This window comes from Dryobates pubescens, chromosome 6, assembly GCF_014839835.1.
Source record: "Dryobates pubescens isolate bDryPub1 chromosome 6, bDryPub1.pri, whole genome shotgun sequence".
Lineage (NCBI taxonomy): Eukaryota > Metazoa > Chordata > Aves > Piciformes > Picidae > Dryobates > Dryobates pubescens.
Genome location: NC_071617.1, coordinates 17,557,970 through 17,583,403, shown reverse-complemented (window position 1 = coordinate 17,583,403; position 25,434 = coordinate 17,557,970). Strand labels below are relative to the sequence as shown.

Genomic DNA, 25,434 nt, shown 5'->3' with positions numbered 1-25,434 from the left:
AAGTATTAGGGCAGCTGATGATCCATCTGTCCTAATCACTATAGTTAGCCTTATGTAGGTGTCTTGCTTGGATATATTTTATCTAGCTCTATTTTTATTGTGCTTGTTTATCTATTGCTTTATACACAAGTAAAAGATAAGTTTGTGTCCCTTGCATGATCCTGTCAACCAGCAGTAGGTAAACTGGCATCACAGACAGCATTCGAAATAAGGCTGGGATTCATGTTTAGCAGAGGCAGAACTTCTTGATGTAGTCGAAAAACCCAAAGCGTAATTTTGTTCTGTTTTCCTTGGAATTCCACCATTCAGCAATACAGGGTAACAGACCATTTAGATGACAACTACCAATTTTTACATTGTATGGTTTACAGAAAACTCCTGCAAGATTGAACAGTTTGTTTAAAAAACCTCACAGAACAGCCAAACCTAAAGCCATGAGAAGTATAAGCAGCTTCTACAAGACAGCCATTTTTTCAAATGTTAAAATTCAGACAATGTGAATTATTTTTGTGTTTTTGATGGGTTTTAATGGATGTGTCAGCTCTAAGAGGAAAAACAGGTGATCTGGAATGGAGAACATGTTGAGTGAAGCAGTAAGAGGAAGGGGGTGTAAGTGTTTTATATACCATAATGGATGGATGAGATGATAGTAGGCATAAGTCAGAGGTGTGATCGTAACAGATGTAAATAAAACCTACTGAAATCTGGAAGTTTTGATGTTAAGAGTCGCTGGGAGAAAAAAGCCCTTTATTTTGAAAAACAGATACAATTAGGTTGGTGCCACTCCATGTGACTGTAGACAAACATGAGCTTATTGGTCTGATTTAACACTTCATCACAATAATGTTCTTAGTTTAACAGGCACTCACCTTAGACGTGCTTTGGTTTCTCTAAAAGCTGTAAGGTTTCATTAAAATACTCCCTTTCTTTCTTTCCTATTTTTTTTTTCCATTCCAAGTAGGAATTTATCTGTGGCTAATTTGCAAGTGCCAGTTAAACCATGAGTTTTAATGTAGTATTCAGATAGGGTTTTTTCCTAAGTAAAGAGCATTTTATTAATTGGTTTCCATTTATTTTGTTTTTTTCTTCTGCCTCTCATTTCAGAACGGTTTGATCACCACTGTCCCTGGGTAGGCAACTGTGTGGGGAAAAGAAACTACAGATTTTTTTATATGTTTATTTTATCTCTGTCCTTTCTGACAGTCTTTATATTTGCATTCGTTATCACCCACGTCATCCTTCGTAAGTATGCTGGTGAAATCAGATTACGTATGTAGCCATTTGCTTAAGTTTTTTACTTTTAAGTTAATATTTTGATCATTCAGGATTTATTTATTTATTTATTTGCCTTTTCTCTGAAGCTTCATGATCCCCAGTGAGTCCCTTTCTGGCCTAGAGTAGACCCAGGTCATGGTATTCATTGTTCCAGTGTTGGCTTTATCTTAATACACTGTTAATTTTCTTAATTATCCATAAAAGGACCTCCCAAAACAATCTATTGGAAAAGCAGCATGTGTATTGTATGTTTAAGTATACAGGGAGTATAATTTTCCCAAAGAACTTGTGGGTACCTTTTTAACTGTGGGCATGGTGTCATTTGCCATCCAAACAAGCAGGCAGATTACTGGGAAAAAGATTTGAGCTAGTTTACATTTTCTATTGCTTGCTGTTCAGTTTTACTTCTTTCTCTACCTCTTTTTAACACGTTACTTTCATTTGCATAGGCATCTCCAAATGTAACCTAATTCATAATGTAGTCAGTTGGATAAGACATAGGAAGATGAATATTCATTAGTTTGATTTTTATTCGTATTCTGGATTGAGTTTGAGGTCAAGACTCACATAAATTGTGATCTACTATATGATGATGATGATGATGTTCTAAGTTATGGTGATAGGTTATATGACTTGTCTTTAAAGGCTTTTTACGTGTTTGGGATTTTTTTCCTAACTCACTATCACTAGGAAGCTTAAGAGTGTTCTTTTCAGTAATTATATAGGATATTGCCTTGAAGAGTATTTCTTTAATAATTTTGTAATTCTTTGCATTCCGTATTATGATGGAAACCTGATACAAGTGATAATTGATGTTTATGACACATATGTAAAGCTAACTTGGTAATGACAATTTTTAGAAAACATTTTATTGACAAATATGAAATACTGTGCTCAGTTTCCTAAGCTGCTTACACTGTGTAGAGAACAATTGTATTTAAAGAAAAACAGAACTTCTGCTCTTGTTTGTGTTTTACAAAAGAATAGGAGCACTGAGCAGCTCTGGTATAGCACAAGAATCTAGCACATAGGCTAGAACTAGAAGTACCTAATTTTGAGGGAGTCTGGATCAAGATGTGCTCTTTGCCAGATGCAGCATTTCTAATATGAGTTGAAAGAGCAGAGATAAGAGGCACATATTATTTTAAGAGGGAAAAGTAATTATTGGAAAGAGAATAGTTTCCATTAGTACTTATATCCTTGAAATTTATTTGGGCATGGACACCTTTTATGTGTAAAGAGAAGAAAGTGTGGGTTTTTTTTCTCTGGTACCTTACTTTGCTACAGTTCAGTAGTTGAAAATATTACCAATCTGACATTGTAGAGCTATTCTTGAAGCTGTCCTGCCTTTATTGTACAAAGACTACAGTGTGCCATATGGATGTTTCTGCATTTCAAATTCATTGGATCATGCTGCTCTTGAGCTCTTCTTAGCTGGTAGATATTCTCTTATGTGCCCAGAGGCAAGAGGAACCTATTGGGAAAACAATCTGTGCAGGTGCAATAGGACCTGGAGAAATTGGCTGCTTCCAAAACAGAGGAGGGAAGGGTGAGGATCTGGATTCACAGAATGTTTTCTATGTGAAAAAATTACTTTGAAAAGTATAATTTCAAAATACAAAGTATATGATTTTTTTGTTCTTTCCATATTATATCTGAATAATCAAAAATCTTGTTTATGTGCACATCAACCTGACACGACTGAGAAAATCCTGCAGATATTAGATGACCTGATAACTTCAGGGTTTTTTTCTGATGTTGTTGCTTAACACCACCAATATTAGTACTAATATCTATTAATAATAACTGCAGTTTCTTACTCAGCTGATAATTTTGGGTTCTGTTTCTACAGGTTCTCAACAAACGGGGTTCCTCAATGCCCTGAAAGACAGTCCTGCAAGATATCCTTTCACTGAAACAAATTGCAGATCTCGTTGCAAAGTAACACCCGAGATGCGTTTTTGCTTGTTTTCTTGCTGTTATTGGATATGTGCGTTTGGGACTTGATCGCTTTATTTCATCACGTCCTGCACAGCAGAGGATTCCTGGCCCCGTGTGGGAGGCAGAAAAGAATGTTTAGCGTGGATTGGTTTTTACTTTTCATCTTTTGCAGAGTAGTGCTCTTGACAAAGGTCTGTGTTTTCCAAAATACGCTCCATGTATTAGTGACGGAATTCATAAACATATCTCGCACTATGTCCATGCTGTACTTTCATTTGTAAGAGTCAATAATTCTTCTGCTTTTGCAACAGGAAGTACTCAAAATGGATGATTCTCATCAGGATGTAAAAAGCAGATTCTGAAAAAACTTAAACCATTTGCTGTCTCTGAGTCCAGTTCCTGAAAGAATTCTTACGTTGATTTACTATTTTTAAAGAAGTAATTTTCAAGTATCAATTTTTGTTAAGTTACATAAAAGTATATACATCCATACACAGAGACTGCTATTGTTCGTCCTGAAGAAGAGTGGGGAAACCTTAGTACAGTCTTTCAATATATAAATGGAACATATAAAGAAAGACAGAAAGAGGCTATTTTTTGCCAGGGCCTGTAGTGACAGCATATGGGGTAGTGGTTTTGAACTAGAAGAGGCTAGTCTTAGATGGACTTCAACAAAGTTATTACAGTGATGGCAGTGAGGTGTTGGAAGAAGTTGCTTAAAGGAGTTGTATGTGTCCTAGCCCTGGAGGCATTCAAGGCCAGGTTGCATAGGGCTTTGGGCAACATGATCTAGTAAAAAATGTCTCTGCCTGTGACAGGGAAGTTGGGCTAGATGATCTTGTAAGGTCCTTTCCAACCCAAACCATTCAGTGGTTCTATTCTATAGAAACTCCATACTCTTTTTATTATCTCATGGTACCTTGATGTATGTTTTCTACTCAGTGAGAATGCAAAAGGCCCCTTCTGTCTAAAAGCAGCTAGCGTAATGGAAAAATGGGAAGCTGACAGAACTACTCTTTAGTTTCTTCCTTTCATTTCTGTAGACACTGTAAGCTTCCCGCTCCTTGTGTGTATGTTTTGGATGGTTTATGTGTGAATAAACCATTCATGTCTCTCACAAAAGTACTATAAAAATAATTCTTTCCTGTTCTTGTGCCAAGGAAAAGTCCTCACACAGTTTACTCTTTCTCACAAAAGTAGGAAGAGGAAACTTACTCTGTGATTTGTAGTTGTGTGTAAAGACAGACCTCTCTTTCCAGGTAGTGCTTCCAAAAGTCAAATTCTCTAAATTCTGAAGAGACAGGTTTCTCTGTGTGTGTGTGTTCATCAGTTAGAGTCACTGATCTGTACATTTCCTTTTTAAATAAAGCCACTGTTCAGATTTCTTTTTTTTGGTACAAAGAATTTCACATAGCACAACAACAGCTTATAGTTAAAACAACTACAATCACTTCATGTGAAAGATGATTCTTTCCAACTATGTTCAAGCTAAGAGTATCTTTTCAGTTGTCCTTAAATCAAAAGGTAGTTATTATTCATTTGAGGATCCTTGCCCAGGGATAATGGACTGCTTATTCATAATTTATATTCAAAGACATACTGCTTTGAAAGGCTTAGTATCCCATCTTGTAGAAATAGCCTGGTTTGATAGTGATATGTGGGACAATTCAATAGCTTGGTTACAATTCCTAGCAGTAAAACAAAGAAACAAACGAACCTAACACATGGGAATGCTGCTTTGGATCAAGCCAGTCAGTTCAGGCACAGGGAACACTGCCATTTCTGTCTTGCTAAAAACCCTGTCTAAGATACCAAGGGAACATTATACCCTGTTGTGCTAGTAAGTTACACTTTATGCTGAGAATGTATTGCTTTTTTCTGTTTGGTTTTTAATCAATGAACTCATGTTTAGTTAATTGAGTCATGTTAATCTAACATAAATCACCTCTGCTGTTCTGGAGCTGGTTTTAGATCTTGGTGTGGGGAAATGACGGAAGTCTCTTTCTTGGGCAAAGAAGTCCCTTCCAGTGGGGATCTGAGAGGTCTTGGAACTTTCTTTATTTGTAAATGTTGCCATGTGGAGAGAGAAACTCATTTTTCAGGACCCTCTTGAGTATAATAATGTCAAGGAATATTCTGTTAGTGTTGTGCTCAGTCATCTGATGAGATTGCAGTGAGTGTGCTTTTTCATCTAAGATTCTCCTTTTATGACCTGGTGTTTCTTCCTCTTGGTATGTAGATTCCACCCAACAATTTTTGTCTACAGCTTTCCTTATTATTTCTGGCCTCTCAAAGCTCAGTTCATGTGCATAATGTTTTGGGGTGGCTTCCTTCCTTTACACCTTTCTGAATTCTCTGCTAACAGTCTTTTTCCTTCTCCCTCATTGTCCTTGCCTTAGCTATGGCTGTTGCACAATCAACTGAGATTGAGTTCCTGTGTTGTATTTGCTTTACTCCACATAGTTTGAGCAGAGGATGAGAGAGTAGTGAACATGGTGCACATTGGTCATCCTGTCGCATTTGGGGCAGATCAGCTCAGTATGAAAAATAATTACTTTTTCCTCTTTAAACCACTCTGAGGGAAGTAGGTTCTAGGGGAAGTTACACAGACAGTTCACATATTTCCCAATTCATTAAGTGAGAGCAGACCTGCAATACAAAACTCTTCACTATAAACTGAAGTTGGGAGTATTTATCACAACTACTGTTGCATTTTCCAGTCTGTCTCAGTGTAATAGTGAAGAGTTGTCTTATTTTGCTTCTATTGACAGGGTCATCAATAAGGATGTTTTTGTATGATTTAAGGCTGTGTCCTTTTTCTGGAATATTTTTAGTTGATGTTGTGTTGGAAACTGACTTCACTAAAGTTTGATATATGGTTAATGTCCAGGTTGGTTTTATCCTATTCTTTTCCCATGTTCCTGATTTATTATATCTATTTTTCTAGGAACCAAAACCTTTTCTCATGTTGATTCATGTTCCCTAAAAAAAAATTGCTACTGAAATACTGTAGAAAACATTCTCAAAGCAGATGTATTCTGAGTTCATGGCTATTGTGTGTACATTAAAATATGTATATGGAAAAAAAACTACAGCAGGTTTCCTGCCATAGAAATTGGCTCTTTATGCTGGATTGTATAAACTTTAGAAGCACATTTATTGTCTTATTGCTGAGATCATGATTCCTTCAGAGTCAAAGGAATTATATAAGCTATAGGATGTATGCAACCTTGAGTACAGACTGATGTACAGCACTCTCACTTTTAAAGCCTGGTTACTTCTTGTACATTTGGGTTGTGAAGTCTGTAAGGACTGTAAGGTAGCTTGGAAAGGCCTAGTGGTGCACACACATGCATATGCACATCTTTTCTGCCCTCTTGGAGGTGTGGGTGCTCTTGTCATACCTGTGCTGCTCAATACAACAGTTAAGAGAGCACCCTACAAGCTCTCATATTTACTTCAGGTGCAAGCTCCTATATGTTGCACCCTACACTGCAGTCTGCTCTATGGATGCTGAGTACTAACAGTTTTGACATGGAGAGTGCTCTGTTTGGTCTAGGCAGATGCCAGCAGAGAGCTTTATGGCTGTACCCATGCAAGTTTTGACTGCTGATTTTCCCACTTGAAGTTTTCTTCTGTGATTTTTTTTTTTTAAATTATCTTATAATAGTTACTGATGCCACCTTCAGAAAGTCATCTTCTGATTCCTCAGTTATTGAATAGCAGCACAGCAATATATGAGCTGGTAGTCTTCCCCTTCAACACAAGTTTTGGGTAATGTAGCTGAGTTTTCAGTATTCAACCCCACCCCAACTATTTACACTCACAGATTTAACAGGATTTGTCATAGAATCATAGAATTGTTAGGGTTGGAAGGGACCTCAAGGATCATCTAGTTCTATGCCCCCTACCACGGGCAGGGACACATCACACTAGATCAGGTTGCCCAAAGCCACATCCAGCCTGAACTTAAAAACCTCCAGGGATGGGGCTTCCACCACCTCCCTGGGCAACCTGTGCCAGTCTCTCACCACCCTCATGGGGAAGAACTTCTTCCTAATGTCCAATCTGAATCTACCCATTTCTAGTTTTGTTCCATTCCCCCTAGTCCTATCACTACCTGACATCCTAAAAAGTCCCTCACCAGCTTTTTGTAGGCCCCCTTCAGATACAATTAGGTCTGCTCAGAGCTTTCTCTTCTCCAGACTGAATAGCCCCAACTCCCTCAGTCTGTCCTCATAGGAGGGCTGCTCCAGCCCTCTGATCATCCTCATGGCCTTTATCTGGAGATGTTCCAGCACTTAGAGATCCTTCCTGTAATAGGGGCTCCAGAACTGGACACAGCACTCCAGGTGGGGCCTCACCAGAGCGGAGTAGAGGGGGAGAATCACCTCCCTTGACCTGCTGGCTATGCTTCTCTTGATGCAGCCCAGGATGTGATTGGCTTTCTGGGCTGCAAGTGCACACTGCTGGCTCATGTTGAGCCACTCATCCACCAGCACCCCCAGGTCCTTTTCTTCAGGACTGCTCTCAAGCCAGTCACTGCCCTGCTTATCTTGGTGCTTGGGATTACCCTGTCCCAGCTGCAGGAGCTTGCATTTGGTCTTGTTGAACCTCATGAGATTGTCATGGGCCCACCTCTCCAGCCTCTCAAGGTCCCTCTGGATGGCCTCCCTTCTGTCTAGCATGTCTGCTGCACCACACAGCTTGGTGTGGTCAGCAAAGCTGCTGAGGGTACACTCAATGCCACTGTCCATGTTGCCAACAAAGATGTTAAACAAGGCTGGTCCCAGTACTGTTCCCTGAGGGACTCCACTTGTCACTGGCCTCCACTTGGACATGGATCCATTGACAGCCACTCTTTGGGTGCAGCCACCAAGCCAGTTGTTTATCCCCTGAATGGTCTATCCATCGAACCCCTACTGCACCAGCTTGGAGACCAGGATGTGGTGCAGGACAGTGTCAAAGGCTTTGCTCAGGTCCAGGTCATCTCAGGCACTCCCATAATTGTGATGTAGCATATATCCAGTTATTCCAGGAACTCGAGAGAGAAGTGGCCTTTATACTGTACTTTGACTTGTGTCCTTTGATGCTAATGTTAGGTTCCATATCAGCATCTTAACTTCAGTAACAGAAGGAAGAGAGGAGAGTCTAGCAGTTAGAACCTATGATTGAGATGCACTTTGCTCAGTTGCTGTTGTTGCTGTGAGCAGAGTTCTGGAACTCTTAGTCCTGGCTCTAGAGTCCATTGTGTACTATATATTTGCAGAAGCTGAGCTGTTAAATCTTTGCTCTTCATCTAGCCTTGGGTTGCCTTTCTTGTGCTTGGTCTTACCCTTACCCCATTATTTACTATTACTTATCAATTCACTGTCCTAGTGCAGGCAGGATGACTTTTACAGGTGAACTTAAAAATTTTAATTTCAGTAGTTAAGATCAGAACCACTCCTCAGTAATTTCTAGCCTTTTTCAGTGTGCTGACATAGCATGTGTTGACCCCTTTGAAGTACCCCACAGATCTCAAGGGTGTTGTGGTCTGTAAGTTGACAGCACTGAATTTTGTAATTATAACTACTTGTTATTGGATGTAGTTGGTGGTTTTTCATTATTTGCATATATATCCTTAACTTTCAATTACTGTGCTAGAAGCTGTGGTGTGTTTTTTCTCAGTATGGTCCATTGTTGGCCTCTCAGGTTTTCACACATATTTGATCAGCTCCAATCAAACAACAAATGAAGATGTAAGTTCATAGTATATTTCTACATACATGTTTCTAAATAGTGATTAGGAGGTTTTTCTCTGTTGTTCTTAGAGAAGCTATACATGCCTGCAGAATTTTGTGAATGAATCAGAAAGAAATAACCTGGTTGTGCTCGATTCAATTCAAAACATCAGAATAAGTCTTTTGTTCTCTATTTGTTGTGGCTTGATAATGTGCTAGTTTTATAGTGTGTTCATTATGATTGATACCTACAGGACATGTAACTAGGAAAATATAGCAGAGAGGAGACAAAGCAGCAAGTATATCCTATGCAGTAGGAGATTACTAAATAATTTTCAGTATGTCTTTTTCACTGGAAATCCTAAATATTCTTTGACTCAAAAATTGCTTAATGAAAAAAATAGCAGAGTGTTGAATTCAAACAAAAATTTCATCCTTTATTTTATTTTTCCTTAGAAATTTCTTTGCCAGTCTGAGGTCTGAAGCTTCTGGCAGTTAATATATCATTAATTTAAAGGAGAACTTTCTCAACTCTATAGTTGTTCTATTTTGCACAAAGGTTTCCATTGTTTTGGTGTGCAATTACGTTTAAATACGTGTGGAGTCTCCATGTGTCCTCTAACTGAAAGGAGAAATGCAAAGTGAATGAAAGGAGAAACCAAAAATAGCTAGGTAGCTAATGGTATAGAAAACTTGTTGGAATCTGCCAAGTAATCTAACCAATTACCAGAAGCTTAAAACACTTTATTGTAATTACTTTATTGTATTACTTTATTGTAACTTTCTTTTATACCTTTTTCCATATGTATCTGGCAAATATAAAAGTAACATTTTGTTATTAAGGTCACAGTTAAAATCACAAACAGAAAAGAAAGACTACCTAAAAGAAAATGTAGTGTGTTCTAAAAGGTAGTAATAACTGTGGTTGCTTCATAGTATTTTAGAGCCATTTGTGAACTTTAGGGAAGATAATGTTGTGTGGTATTGCACAGCTTGAGAACCTACCCCAGAGCACTTTAAAGTGCTCTGTTGCTGGCTTTCAGGGTACATTGCAATTGAACTTCTTCTGTAGAACACGCCATAATATTTGTGAAATAGAGCTTAGACTATTATGTTTAGATGCTGAAGTTCCTGCTGTGAATATATTGATCCTCTGAGATGCTGGGTTGTCTAAATCTGTGGAGTTAAAGCATGTGCTTGCTTATAAGGTTTTAGAGTCTAGTCTTTCCTAAACAGCCCAAAGGTCCGAGCTGTTTAGAAGGTGCGATCATGAATTTTCTCTAGTCTGATCTAAACAGTTTGTTGTTGCCTTGGTAACCCTGGATTTTTCTCAGCCATTTTCTATATTGTATTACATGTGATGCATCTTATTCATATCTCTTCAGATTAAAGGATCATGGTCAAATAAAAGGGGTAAAGAAAATTACAATCCATACAGTTATGGCAACATTTTTACTAATTGCTGTGCTGCACTCTGTGGGCCCCTCTCTCCAAGGTAAGAGTATCAGAAGTATTGCTAGTATAAATGAAGTCATGTGAACATTGATGAAAAAAATATTCTGATTGCTTGAGTATACTCAACAAAAATAAAGTTCTGCTTCACTGTCTGTTGGAAGTTTTAATTAAGGTTTTCTTCTGTAGTGGGTAAATTGTAGTTAAGCAAAGCTGTTGAACAGATTCTGTAAAATATGTTTCAGTTTGACATCTGAAATGAAAATAAACTTGTTTATATCATGCTTGCACTTTTGTCACTGCAAGTAATGACTTATATCAGTAAAAGTTCTATAGTAGTTGACTGTTCCATGATGGGTGATTTGAAAGTTAATGAAACTGTTGTATATCTAACAGATGTGACATGAGTTTAGGAGAATTTAGGATCCTTAATTGTAAAACTGTTCTGATAATTGATATAAAATATTTTATTTAAATGGACAGTAATTTTTCTTGATCTGTACTACTGTTAGCATACATACATTAGGCTGAATTTGGTGGTCTTACACCAAAGCAATTTCAAAGCAAAAAGAGTGGATTAATTTTTGCTGCATACATTTCCACTTTTGGCATCCAAAATATTTGTATATTCAAGATTGCAGATGGTTTTGCAGCTTGATGAAAATACAATACAGAGCTGAGACTAGAGAACTAAAACTGGCAGCTGAAAATACTTTATTGCAGTGCTTAGTGTTTTGATAGTTCATGTACTACCTGTACAATACAGGCCCAGTTCTTCTATAGAAAGTGGCTGACATCTTGTAGGTTATTTTTGTGACATACTCACCAGATGAAGCAGCTTTCTTTCTGGAATTATGTAGTTATGAATCTGAACTATTGAGAAGAAAGTAAAGGACTTTATAGTCCTGTGGCCAAGGTGTTTCATTGGAAGTGGCATTTCTGTCTGCTATTGTGAACATCAGAGGTGGGTTTTCCTATGAGCAGATGAAGGTCAGCAGGAGAGATTGACATCTTTTCTTAAGGAGACAACTGAGTGAAGAATTCCACATACTAGGCTAACACTGCAATCCCTGTGGTGAGAGAGGTTAACCCTGTCTCTGCTTCCTGCTGATATCAATCATGCCTGAACCCAATCCTTTAAGTCTGACATTTTGCTTTTCATGGAAGTATTTGACTTAAAACTTAGTCCAATGATTCAAATTCTTTTCTGTGACAGCAAATGGAAATCTTTATTAAACTACATAATGTCTCTCAGTATTTAAAATAGCATATTAGGCTGATGGAAGTATCAGCATACAATGAGACCAGGCTGGCATTGGCTCCTAAATTGCATGTATCAGTGTAACTTCTTTAAATGAGAAAGTATATGTGGAGTTTCTGCAAGGAGATATTTTGTGACTAACAGTATAAAATTACTGACTGTAATATGTAAATTGCAACCTTGCTCTTTTTTACTTTTAATCTCAGCTGTGTCCCAAGTCACTAAATACTATCTTTTCTCCTTAATTTCTGGTCATGTGGTTTAACAGCAGTTGTATCTTAAAATTCAAAATGCTCAAGTGCCTTTGAGAATGAAATGAAATTTAAGAGAGGATCTGTAAATAGTCCAGACATTTTTTTTTTTACTTCTGTTAAAAGTCATGTTTGTCATTTTGAAAGCTATGCTAGCAAGTTCAGAATCCATTTTACATATCCTCAATATTAACATTCAAATCTTAATTTGATCCAGAGCTGTCAGCATTGTTTGAACTAGTGTTCTGATAAATAAACCATAACACATTTTTTAAGCATCTGATTTTTCGAAGAAGTGCTTTCCACATGGCAGATTGTAATCTCAGGTGGGTTTCTAAGTGCTTTTAAAGTACATAAAAACCTGGATGTACATAAAGATTTTAATGAGGAAAGTTTAAACTGGCCTCCAAGAGGCCTTGTTGACTTTTGAGCGGCGAAATGCCTTAGATTTTTCAGTGCATCCTATTCTTATGTTATAAAAGCAAAGCCCTCTTGACCCTTAGTGATTTTGTAGGTCCCATAAATCAGCAAATAAAACCACTTCTGTGCTGACTTCAGCTCTCAGGTGTTTTAAGGCCTTTCTGTCATTATAGCTTAATAACTATAAATGCTCCAGCTAAAATTTTATATTCTGTGGTAAAGTTTGTAGTTTTACAGACACCATTGTTCAGGTGACAAGACCTGTTTTGACCTGTGGTTTAAAATATATGGAACTATAATTTTAAGGTACTTCTTTTTTTTAAAGCTAATAACAATTTTGAATGAACTGAAGCATAAACAGTTGAAAAGCTTTTGGAAGTATTAGCTTTTGAGTATTAGCTAGCAGAACCTAAGTGAGGTTTATAGTTTTTCAATTGAGAGTAAAACTATATGGGGAAATTTAGCAAAATCTTTAGCTAGGTCAGATTGTCTCATTTTATTTCTGTAGGGTTTTTTTAATATATCATCTTATGTAGATTTTTACCTACTTTTATTAATTTCGCCACAAAACATTGTCTTAGATGGAAATAAGAAATTTTATGAGCACATCACTGTGGTTAAGTGTCATGGTTTACTCCCAGATGGCAACTAAGCACCACACAGCCCTTTGGTCACTCCTGCCCACCTGCAGTGGGATGGGGAGGAGAATTGGAAATTAAGTAAAACTGGTAGGTTGTAGTTCAATAATTGAACAATAATAATGAAAAGGAAGATAACAAAAAGAGAAATAAAACTGAAGAAAGACAAGTGATGCGCAATGCAATTGCTTGCCACCCACTGACTGATGCTTAAGCAGCAATCTACCCCTCATGGCCAACTCTTTCCCAGTTCATGACATCCTATGGTATGGAATGTCCCTTTGGCTAGTTTGTCTTAGCTGTCGTGGTTATTATAGAATCATGGAATGGTCTGGGTTGGAAGAGACCTCTGAAGGTCATCTGGTCCAACCCCCTCTGCAGTAAGCAGGAACATCCTCAACTAGATCAGGTTGCATAGAGCCCTGTGAAGCTTCACTTTGAGTATCTCCAGGGATGAGGCCCCAACCACATCCCTAGGCAACCCATTCAGTGTTCCGCTACCCTCATGGTAAAGAACTTGTTCCTTATATCCAGTCTAAATCTGCTCTTCTCTAGTTTGAAGTCATTGCCCCTCGTCCTATCATTATAGGCTTTTGTAAACAGTCTCTCTCCATCCTTCTTGTAGGCCCCCTTCAGGTCCTGGAAGGCCACTATTAGGTCTTCCCAGAGCCTCAGCTTCCTCAGCCTGTCCTCATAGCAGAGGTGCTCCAACCCCCTGATCATTTTTGTGGCACTCTTCTGGACCCACTCCATCAGGGGTGTGTCCCTCCTGTATTGAGGGCTCCAGACCTGGATGCAGTACCCCAGGTGAGGTCCCACCAGAGCAAAGTGTTGTGGCAGAATCGCCTCTCTGGATCTGCTGGCCATGCATCTTTTGATGCAGTCCAGGATGTAGTTGGCCTTCTGGGCTGCAAGCACACACTGTCTGCTCATGTCCAGCTTCTTGTCCATCAGCACTCCCAAGTCCTTTTCTACAGGGCTGCTTTCTATCACCTCATCCCCCAGTCTGTATTGATTGTGAGGATTGTCCCGGCCCAGGTGCAGAACCCTGCACTTGCTCTTGTTGAATCTCATGGGGTTCACTTGGGCCCACCTCTCCAGCTTGTCCCGGTCCCTCTGGATGACATCCCATCTCTCTGGTGTATTGACAACACCACTCAGCTTGGTGCCATCTGCAAACTTGCTGATGATGCACTTGATTCCCCTGTCTATATCATTGGTAAAAATATTAAACAGCACAGGTCCCATTACAGACCCCTGAGAGACACCTAAATCCAAACCAAAGCACTGTACTAGCTACTAGAAAGAAAATGAACTCTATCCCAGCCAACACCTGCACCATAAGAATAGTATAAGCAGTGTTAAGTATCTGTCATGAAACAATTAGCAAGTAATTTCTCTGAACAAAAGTTCCTCTTTCTTCCTAAATTTTGTGATTAAGTAGCTTTGATTTGGAGGTGTGGAAAACGATAAATGAGGAACCTTCTAATTAAGTATGGATTCAAGATGCACTAGTGAGTTTTGTAATTTGTTTTCACACCTGTGTTTTGTGTGGGTAGTATGACAAGGAAACAATTTCCTTGCTGATGAGTAGGAATGAAATCTTGTACTTCAGTTGAATAAAATTGGACAATTGAAGGTATTGGTGAAATATTAAGGTCTGTTGTGAGATAGAAAATTTTTCTTCTTATTTAGAGGAGATAGTTGTTGGTAAAATAACTCTAACACTTTTTCTTTATTTTGATTATTCCATAGCTTAATTGACAGAAGAGGATTTATACAACCAGATACACCACAATTAGCAGGACCATCAAATGGCATTACTATGTACGGGGCCACACAATCTCAGAGCAACATGGTAGGAATCATCCCATAGTGTTGTTCATCAAGATTCCTGTGAATGTTTTCCTTCTTCACTTTCATGTGAACTAATCAAGTAATAACTAACTGGATACAGCAGATACTCTGGGTGGAATGACTTGTCTATTAGCAGTAAAGAAAAAGTACCCAAGGCTCTTTTTAATGCATATTTCACAGAGTGTAATAGTTATATTTCTCATGGATTATTAAAGAGAGGTTTTTCTACGCTGATATATTGAATATACTGGCATTTTGACTTGTACTGTTGACACCTACTATGTTTTGAACTGGAATATTCAAGTATCATGGACTTTCTCTGGTTCATCATTTTCAAGCTGTTATCTTATGTGGCACCTACTTCATACTCTGTTTCCTTCTTTGCTTGTACACTGTGGTTTTGCATAGACTAATGTGCATTAAAAAGCAAAGATGAACAAAGAGGAGCTTCTAGGGGAGAAATATATTGAAGAAAGAGCAGGAGGACACTGAACTTCCAATGAACAAAATGTGGCAACTGGATTGTTACAAGAAAAGCTTTTAAATGTCTTTCAAACTGTGCCAATAGTTATTGCATTGTTGGGTTTTTGGTTGTTTTGTTGGGGTTTTTTTTACTGATAGCATTGGCTATCCTAATGGAAAATAGGATTTCCAGTGTCAAGAAGAAGAAAATAACTGGAAAGAAATCTTTTTTCCAAAGGCAAGCATCTTACATATGTGCCTGTTTCTGAATTGTTATCCACATATCTTCATGTTATGTGGATTCTAAGACTTTGACAAAAGCTGTGAGTTGTGGACACTCTCTCTCTGCCAAAAAAGAGCTGGCCACAAGGCCTTCTGACATCGTTCAGCCTTTCTTTGGAAGAAAAGAAGACAGACTCAGTCTTGCTAGACAGATTAGGTTTAGTTTCAGAGATAAAACTGGTATAAAGAATTTTCTGTAGTTCCTAATCTGTTTTTACTTACATTTTGAGGATTCAATAGAAGATTTGTTAGTTTTCTTAAGGAGAAAATGTATTATAGACACAGCATTAACTGTGAATGTTCTGTGGGATGCAGTTGTGCAAAATTTACAGAAAAGAATAAAAGGAACTCTACAAAGAGAAAAGGGCTTTAAAAAAAAAAATAAGGAGAAAGCAAACCTTAGAAATAACCTGAATTTTTTTCAGGGATTACCCAAAGTTTCTGACTCTGTCAGGGGTTCTTATTCATGAGGATCAGTGAACCACAATAAGTCTCTGGTATTACATTATCTTAAAGTTATAAGGATTATACTTGCATTGTAAGATGACGCTATCATTATCAGCAGATATTTATGAGAAGAAACTTACACCAGTTTGATAGAAAATTGACTAAATCTGTTTTTAGAAGTGGAGAAATCTGTTATGGTATTACTTTACATCAAACAGGTAGCTGTTACAATTTTAGAGTGTAATACCTGTAATTACACAAATTATTCAAGGATTTGAATTTATATCCTAGAACATCATAATACTGGAGCTGGGTAAGGCATGGGTTATTTTGACAGTTATCAGAGCCACCTGCAAATGTGCAACTTTCATTTCTGAAGATAATCTCTCAGAAAAAGCTTGGAAAAGGTCATATGTCTTTAAGACTGTGATGCCATTTTTCTCAGGGTATTCCTGGTCTATATCCAAGACCAATTGGCTTATAGTGGCAGCTGGCTATCACAATTACAATTTCTCCTCTGAGTTTTGTTGCAAACTGTTAAAGACCTTCTTAGTTTCCCAGTCTATTTTCTCTTCCCTATTTAAAATCTTGCATTCTTTTCTGAGTTTTTGAAGCATAAGAAATCGTAAATTAATTTCCTGCTGGCAGCAATGCAGCAGGACATAACTTTGTCTTGTTCTTGTTTTGTATTCCCCTTTTTATGTGTTCTAAGGTCAATGTTTTTGCTCTTCTCAATAGACTTCTTGCCTACTTTCAGGTTCCCATCTTTCCTCCTTCATAAGGCAGCAAACAACCAAACTGATTTCCCTTTTTCACAGTTAAGATCTCACTCTCATCCACATAACTGATTCTTTTTTTCCTAACAAAATTAGTTTGCCTTACCACTAGCTTTGTTGTTTTCAGCCATTCTGTTCAGTTATCAGATTTCCTGTTCCGATTTAAATTTAGACAGAAATAATCAAGTCATTCTTCATCATTCTATTTAAACTTTTTTTTCCCATGAAGTGACCCCTAGTACTTTTCCAGGCTTTACAGTATCTGTTTCTTTTAGCTTTCTTCCCTGCACATAATCTTAGATTTTTCTGAAGAAATTTGGGAACAGCAGCACTGGGAACATGAGCCTTTCTCCCTAAAAAGGACTGCAGAAGGTTCTTGAGTGAAAGGCAGTGAGTGGAGTACACTTCATGGCAGAAGTAAAGCAAGTTATGCAGTATCTACTTGTTTAACTTTTGGTTGATGGTTTCATTCTTTTTTTTCCAGAAAAGGAATCTACAAAATTTTCTAGAATCCCTCTTGCTACAAGTTCAGATTCAAACTTCAGCATTTCCTTTGGTGACTGATGGTTTCAATAACAGACTAGCTCAAACTCAAGACTCCAGTGGAGTCAAAACACTAGAGGGGAAGTTTTTGTCAAAGAAATGGTTTCCATTTTACTTCATGGCCTCACTGACAAAGGTTAGGCAAAACATGGAATACAATTCAGTCTTTCCTTCTGGAAGGTTGTATACCTCTTGGCATGAAAGGCAGAGGCATAAAATGAAAACCACTTTCTTGGAGCTGAGGCTGGCAGGCTGCAAAGAACTGGCAAGTTTGAAGGGAAATTATCTAGTACTGCGGCTTGTACTATTATTGTTTCAGATAAGGACTGGCAAACTGAAAGTCCATGACTTAAGAGCATGTGTAGATGACAGTCCATAAATACTTTTTAAATAGCAAAGGTTTAGCCAAACAATGTAGATAATTGCACTGTTTTAGAAATTCTTATGTTTTTGAATACAGCAAATAACTTATTAGAAATATGAAGTGTGATACAGTACAGTTTCAGGTTGTGTCTCCTTATATCTTACTCCAGAATGCAATACATCATCTTTACATTAAACCTTAATGTCTACATGTTATATTACTTAATCCATATAGTGTGCAAAAATGTCTCTCCTGCCCATTGGTATTAAAGTAAGATTTTAATAAGCATCTTGTCTCACACTTGTCTTCTCTTATTCCTTCCCTTCTCTCTTTCCTTTTTACTTCCCTCAAATCTTTTACTCAGTAACTTGTGTCTGTAAATAGAATTCTTGCCTTGCCCAGCTAGCTTCTAGTAATTCTTTACATTTCTTTGGGTTACTTGGTATTACATTCTGCTTTCATTTCTTTTAATACATCTTTTAGCATAGCATCATTTTTGCATTTAAACTCAAAATAAGTATCAGGCTAAAAAGAGACAACTTGTTTTCAGTGCAATACATTCTTACTCAGGATACCATTTGTGGGGCACTATTTTTGTATGTAACAGTTTTTCTGGTAATTTTGCCTTTGAGGCTTTGAATATTTCATATAGGAGCAACTGTGCTTGTACTTGTGACTTCAGTTTGTCACAGTCAAACTCGGAAAGTCATAGACCCGTGACTTGTTGTTTTTCTAGATCTTTATAAAAGAGCATTTTCTCCTTAATATCTCCCTTATTTTACTAAGAGCTGAAGTTGTATTCACTTTTTTGAACGCTGGAAGCACACTACTTTTTTGTTTGGTTGGTTGGTTGGTTGTGTCTGGTGCATTCCCAGTGGTTTTAATTTATTTTCCAATGTAATTTTAAATCAGTCTGGTAAATTCTTTAGCCAACTTCTTAGTATCCTTATCCACATGGCAAGCATGTTCACTTGAAGCTCATGATCTCTAGATATGGTATTTCCAAAGTATGTTCCTACTGCATTTTAATGCTGATTATCTTTACAACCTCTTCATTAGTTTGATTGTCTTCTCATTCTGGAGAATTATTTTTCACATGAAAAGCAGTATGCTCCCATTATGATATAATTTTCCCTATATTTAATTCTTAATTTCTCTTTCATTTTAAAGTTTATTTTCTTTATATTCTGAAAAACATTCTTATTTTTCCATTAGCCTATCAGCTACCGCTTCCTGGATCTTCACTTCATTGATACTTGGATTATGATGCAGAGTATTTTATTCATTAGTAATGCACTATGAAGAAACACAGAATCTATCTCATTCCGTGCACTTTTTTTAGGGGAACTGGTTTAGCTTACTTTTGCTATGATGTCTCTAGAAACTCTAGTGCCTTATAAAGTGATGGATTTTACTTTTATCTGCCTCTGTGTCAGGACAGGTTCATTTCTTTGTTCTTAAGAAATTTACTTGTACACCTGCTTTCTTAGGCATCTCTTCTTCCATGCTTAAGTAGTTCCTTTGTGCCAAATTCTTTTATTTCCAGTTTTCCCTTTCCTTTCATGGATGGAAATTCTTTAGTTAAAGTGATTGTTTCCTTACTTACACATACCACTGAAAATTGTAGGAACCATAGCAGTGCATGTGCAACATTCATTGCCATGCAGGAAAGTCTTCTCCTAAATGTTCACATCAGTATTTCTAACACTTTTTTGGAAATAGGAATCCAACTGATCCAGAGAACATTGACCATTCTAGAATATATTTTCCTTTTACTTTTCATATTCCTGTTATTAGGAGTAAGTATTTCTATCATAACAGTAAAAGGATAAGCAGGGATAAGAGCTCCACTTTGCTGTGGAGTGTTTCCCTGTATATTTAATTCCTATTACACAAGTATAATTTATCATTGCATAAAACAGAGCTTTTATCAACATTACTACAGCCAAGTTTGATAGAGATTTTTCATTAACACAGTTTACTTTGCAGAACAAATTAAAGGCACATGCAATAAAACAACTTAAGCATTTTTCTTTGAGTTGAGGTATATTTTAGAAGCAATTCTTTTGATTGTGTGTATTTAGTGCAATTTTTATCACGTTGCAGAGCAGTATCAGAGCACATGAACTAGATCTCTTTCAGATGTGCTCCCATAATGTGTCCAACATAATCATGGGCATTTAGTCCATAATAACAAACAGTAGCTAGTCTGAAGCAAAATGCCTTTGACTTCAGAAGTGTTTCTTTCATAGATCTACTCCTATTGCACTATACTACTTCTAGTGGAGCCATTGATTCGGTGGGTTTTGTGACACCGGTGTTTAACAGCACCTGCAATACCATGATTTTGAGTGTGAAATCCTACAGCCATTGGTAATAGAGCTCCATCTCTCTACTCTGTCCATCTATTGCATCCATTTAGTATGGTATTTCAGCATCCTTTCTGTCACTTCATAGCACTGTTACTCAGTGCTGTCAGTCTCTGAACTTTTTGTTGTTTGTATTTTTTTTGGAGATGCTGAGATAATTCAATCAGTTTTTCTCCATCTTCTGTGAACTGTAACAATTCTTGAATATTATGAGTGTTTAGAAAGTTTTTAACAGCATTAATTTAAAATTCAAAGTAAATAATCTCTGCCTTTGGCACTAGAAATGTGAAAAATATATTGCCATGTACACCCATGTTACCATGTCTGTTTTGTGTAGCTTAGGAGGGAAAAAAAAGAAAAAAACACCAAAATCCCCAGGTTTTCTTAAAAAAACCAACACCTAAAAAACTAAACAAAACCAACAAACAGAAAAGGTATTGTTGCTCTAGGTTTTGGGGCTTTATTTATTATTTGTCAAATAAACACAGAATTTTAGGCTCTGTCTAATTTGCTTTAATCTGTGCCTTTTGATGTGACAATAAATACAGAGAGTGCTAAAAATTTCTGTGCACATGTAATTGAACTTCTGTACTTGTAGAACTTACTAAACTTGTCTTACCTTCAGAATCTGCTGTTCCTCTAAAACAGTGGAAATTGTAAGTGGAAAATAAAATCAGAAGATCTGAATTAGCATACTGGTGGAATAATTTCTCTAGTAGATTTTTGGCTGCTTAGATTTTAGTGCTTGGCTTCCTTTTCATTATAATCATAGGCTTTTTTATTTCATTTGAAATGCTGGCATTGAATAACTCATGTGATTAATAGCTGTTAAGACTTTTGGCCCTAAATTCATTTAGGTAAGAATAAAATAAGGAAAACCCACCATGCCAGCCCCATAAGCAAATCCAATTTCCTTGCTTAGTTTTTGTGTTGGCTGTTTAAACTCCAGAGGAGTCTACCTGTGTAGTATAGTATGTGTTGTTTTTATTAGATGTTTTGGAGAGTTTTGTTGAACACATCTACATTTCCAGTATATACCCCACTCCAGTTACTTCTGAAAGCTATTTATAGCCCCATTTTTCCTACGATACTTCATGTTGGTCACTGTTAAGTTTAAAAAACCAAAAATTCAAACAAAAAACCCCAACAAACAGAAATGTATCTGAATAAGAAGAGGTTCTTCAGGGAAGTGACAAGTTCAGGAAAATCAAGAACATATATATAGCACCTGAGAAAATTTTGTAACAGCCTGTGTGATTCAGCTTTATGAGGCTACTTTGTCTTTTCAGTATTGATTCCACTGAAATGCAGTTCAGTAAGAAGAAAATGAATTGAGTATACAGTGAGTTCAAGTAAATTACCTCTGGCTAACTTAAAACTTGAGTACTTGAGTTGCCTGGTATGCAATGATTTCCTTTTGTAGACCAGTGCTGAAGCTTCACTATAGCAGTAAGTCAGCTGCTAAGATCATTTGTTTTTACTGTATCCCAGTGGTTATAGGCATTCCTTTGTTATTTAACATGCTACTGCTTTTCAGAGAAAATGGATTTTGTTGGTCCTTTTGAAGTTGAAAATTTAGTTAACAGATTAAGGCCCACAGTATATTAATCAAGAATGAGCTGTTCACACTGAAATACTCATTGAAACCTTGACACTTTAAAAGATGCTGACAGTGTTCTTGTTAGTAAGGTATTTATGCAAGGTTTTGGCTTTAAGCCTGTGAGTAATCCCTCTGAAATTATATGGGACTATTTTAGTTGTTTGTCTGGAGCTATTTTCCCTCATTTTGTGAAGAGAAAATTGCTTGCAACATAGATGAATTGCATTTACGTAACAGAAAGTCATTGCATTTCTCTTTCTGAAAGCATAAGTATTGGAAAATAATGTAACTGAATAAGAATTGGACTTCTGCCTGTCAAAAAGTACCTGGTCTGGGGGTCTTAAACCACTCAGATATATTTAAAGTGTTACGTACTATGAGCAGCCTGATTGCAGGCTTTCTGAAGATAATGTGTGTGCATCTGTTGTTAAGCTATTCAGTGGTGGAATTGGAGGACCTGAAAATACCAGAGGAGGCATTCACAGTGACACACAGTGATGCATAGTGACGCATAGTGAAGCAAAAGGCTTCCCATGTGTTTGCATGAAGTGTATCACAGTGGCTTTTTATGTGATGGGCATTTGAGGGAATTGCTGTAATGTTAGCAGTAATGGCTACGATCAGGAACATCTTGAACAGATGTTGGATTTGTAATGTCTCTGAGTAGTTTATAGATCAAAAATGTCAGTTGTAAAGTAGAACGTACAGCTTTAACAGAATCCTTGATATAACATCAGGGAATAGGCATGTCATACTTTGGGGTATATTTTTTTACTTTTCTTGCTTAATTCCAAATTTTCTTTGCTGCAGTGGATTTCTAGTTGTATTCATTGACTGTAGTGTTTCCCTTGCACAGCCAAACAGTAGTATGGCAGATGAAGCTAACAGGATTTTGAAAATCTGCAAATACTGTAACTGACAAGGTTATAAATAAATGTGTACTGGCCCTAGAAGATCTCAAAAATTACATCAGTTTGTGTTAAAGAAACTTAATATGGCAGTAGGTGTACTACCCACTTAGCTAGCTGGACATGATTGAAACACCTGCCTGCCTTGTCATCTCAAGGAATGAATGATAATTTTGTATAAACAATTCTTAGGTATGATGTAGAACCAGAAGTGTTCCTGCTAATGCTGAGCTTAATTGGATTTATGTAATGCTGAATTTGGCTTGTTATTGTGAAAGTACTTGCCAGAAAACTTGTACCTTGATTCTTCATGTTGTCAAAATTAATCAAAAATCAGCCTAAAAATTGTGAAAGCTGATATCAGATTAATGCATCTGCAATGCTGCTTAATTTCTAGACATCGTCTAGAGTATTTGAGTATAGTGTAATATATTTTCCAGAAAGCCTCTAAAATATATTCATTTGGGGTGAGGGGGGAAAGTTTTGCTCATAGAGGCTGTATTGCCAGTTATATCTTTGTAAAGCCATCTGCATCAAAGGAATTCTTGGACTGGAAAACTTCTGTAGCACCTTAATTCCCACGTGTGAAGGCCAACTAAACACTTGCCTAGTGTTTTGGAACTTGGAAAGGTGCCTGGATTATGCCTTTGGGCCTGTCTCTGAATTGCTAGCTTCTCTAGGATAAAATGAGTAGTGTGGAATTGGTTCCCCTCACCTGGCATGGGGGAGGTTTCAAGGTGCCCAATGTAGTTATACATGGACTGTGCAGCTAGGCATTCCAAACAGCTTTGAACAAGAATAAGCGAAGCATTTGAATTACAGCACTCACAAAATACCCTTAAGTGAACACTGTAAATGTTTATCATCATTTGCTTTGATAGTGATCCAAAGCATTGGCTCAGTTTTGCATGCTGATTTTCTTTTTTTCTTTTTCCTTTTTTTTTGTAATCCTGGGCAGCATGCAATGGGATTTTTGGGTGGCTAACCGTGGAATGATACTAATGACTTTCTTTCTTTCTCTTCACATCCCATTCTTTTCCATACCTTTTTGTCCATTTCCCTTTTTTTTTTTTCTTCTCTGTTTTGTTCACCTTATATGATTTTGACACCCTTCCATTCTACAGTGTGACCAAGATCAGTGCATTCAGAGCACTAAATTCGTTTTGCAGGCTGCTGCCACCCCCCTACTACAGAGTGAGCCAAGCATAACTAGTGAAGAGCTACCTTTACCAGGAAAGACTATCAGTGGGCCTTGTGCAACTCTAACTCTAGGGCAACCAACACCACCATCTTCTATGCCAAATCTCACATCAGATACAGGTTTGACAGACATGATACCATTAAAAGAGGAACATGAAGGTCATCAGTTTCTCACTCCTGAAGAAGCTCCATCACCACCTGGGATGCTGCCAAGTGGAAGTCCTATTACACACAGCCATACAATGCATGTCCTGAGTCTAGCCAGCCAGGACTCATTGCATGAAGACTCAGTACGTGGCCTCGTGAAGCTTAGCTCAGTTTGAACAGCTTTTTTGAACCTTTGCACCATTTCTTGGTGTCTATACAAATCTCTGCTTAACAGGAATGACACTGCAGTGCCACTGTAAGACTTTGTAACCTGCCTATAATGGAAACTTTATCGTGTAATGGAGTCTACTAAAAAGACAAGCTATTTTTCCAATGGAGCTATGGCTTTTTTGGGGTTTTTTTGTTTGCCCTTTTTTTTGGCCAGGTTCATTAGTGGTTATTCTTTGATGGTGACTGCATTTTATTTTTAACCAAAACCGGAAACTGTCAATAATCTTGTTTCCTGAAGCTTGGGTACAGCAAGTTGGAAGTCAGCCTGTAACAAACACCATGTACAGTACAAAAGAGAGGGATTCTTGGATGTAAGTGTCATGCTCTGTGTTCTATGCTCTTGTAATACACACTTGTTAAGGCTTACCACACTTGTGGCCAGGATGATCTGCACTTACATGTTATGCTACTAATATTTGAGATAAGAAATTACCATTCCATTTGTTAATACAAAGACAAAAAAAAAAAAGACTGCAGATATGGATTTGCATGCCACGCTACAGTATGTGTTACAGTGGTGTTGGTATTAAGAGAAAGTGCTGCTCTTTTATTTGTGACTTTCAAAGTGCTGTTTCATTTAAAGACAGTGCAACAAAACCAACGGACTATATTATTTTTTCAATTTATTAAAGTTTATTTTAAATTAATCAGTGGTGCCTAGAAGATGGAGAATTACTGATTTGATCCTGTTGCATATCATTTAACCTTCTGTTTGATTGTTTAGAGTGAGGTATTGTGTTGTGCCATACCATGAGATTCTTCCACTCCCTAATGTGATACAATTACCTGTGGACCTCCAATAAAATGACATCCTCTATTTCTTGGACATGTGTACAGTTATCCTTGCACAGTTTTCCTGGGGAAAGGGGGGAAGTTGTGACTTGTTGACACAGTTTATAATGATTTGACTAGAATATCTTTATGTGATGAAGCCAGAGCTATGAAGCTGGTTTCAACTGGGATTTCTTCAGCATCTTTTATTGTTAGTGTTTGAGCTGTGTATTTGTTCCCATAAGAAGTCTTTATTTGGGAACAGCAGAGTGAGCCTCTGCTTGGCCTGTTAATTCTTTGTTCCTTATCATATGGCTAAATGTTGAAGGGCTTAGGATTCAATGCAAAGACAGCTTAATGAAGTAATCTTAAATACTTAACAATATACTGTAGCTGCCTGTCGCCATCGTCCTTCATTTGTATTTGTCCTTCAGGGTTCTAAATGGAAACCTTGGTTTCACAGAATCATTTGGTGAGTTTGTTTTGGGGTTTTTTTTGAGTAAAGGACAATGAAAA

At 37.3% G+C, this 25,434-nt stretch overlaps 1 protein-coding gene across 4 annotated transcripts in view; it reads left to right on the top strand.

The window, feature by feature from the left end:
• Positions 1-25,085, top strand: part of ZDHHC14 (zinc finger DHHC-type palmitoyltransferase 14) — a 103,451-nt gene extending 78,366 nt beyond the window's left edge. For 2 of the 4 annotated variants that reach the window (XM_054162689.1, XM_054162688.1), the window contains exons 4-9: positions 1,105-1,242; positions 3,128-3,176; positions 8,855-8,957; positions 10,325-10,434; positions 14,717-14,819; positions 23,739-25,085. In XM_054162689.1, the coding sequence (XP_054018664.1) occupies positions 1,105-1,242; positions 3,128-3,176; positions 8,855-8,957; positions 10,325-10,434; positions 14,717-14,819; positions 23,739-24,092 (857 nt within the window). In that variant the 3' untranslated portion in view covers positions 24,093-25,085. Of the gene's footprint in view, positions 1-1,104; positions 1,243-3,127; positions 3,177-8,854; positions 8,958-10,324; positions 10,435-14,716; positions 14,820-23,693 lie in introns of all 4 variants that reach the window. The other 2 variants (XM_054162687.1, XM_009907188.2) reach the window with 1 other exon arrangement.
• Positions 25,086-25,434: the final 349 nt, after the last annotated feature.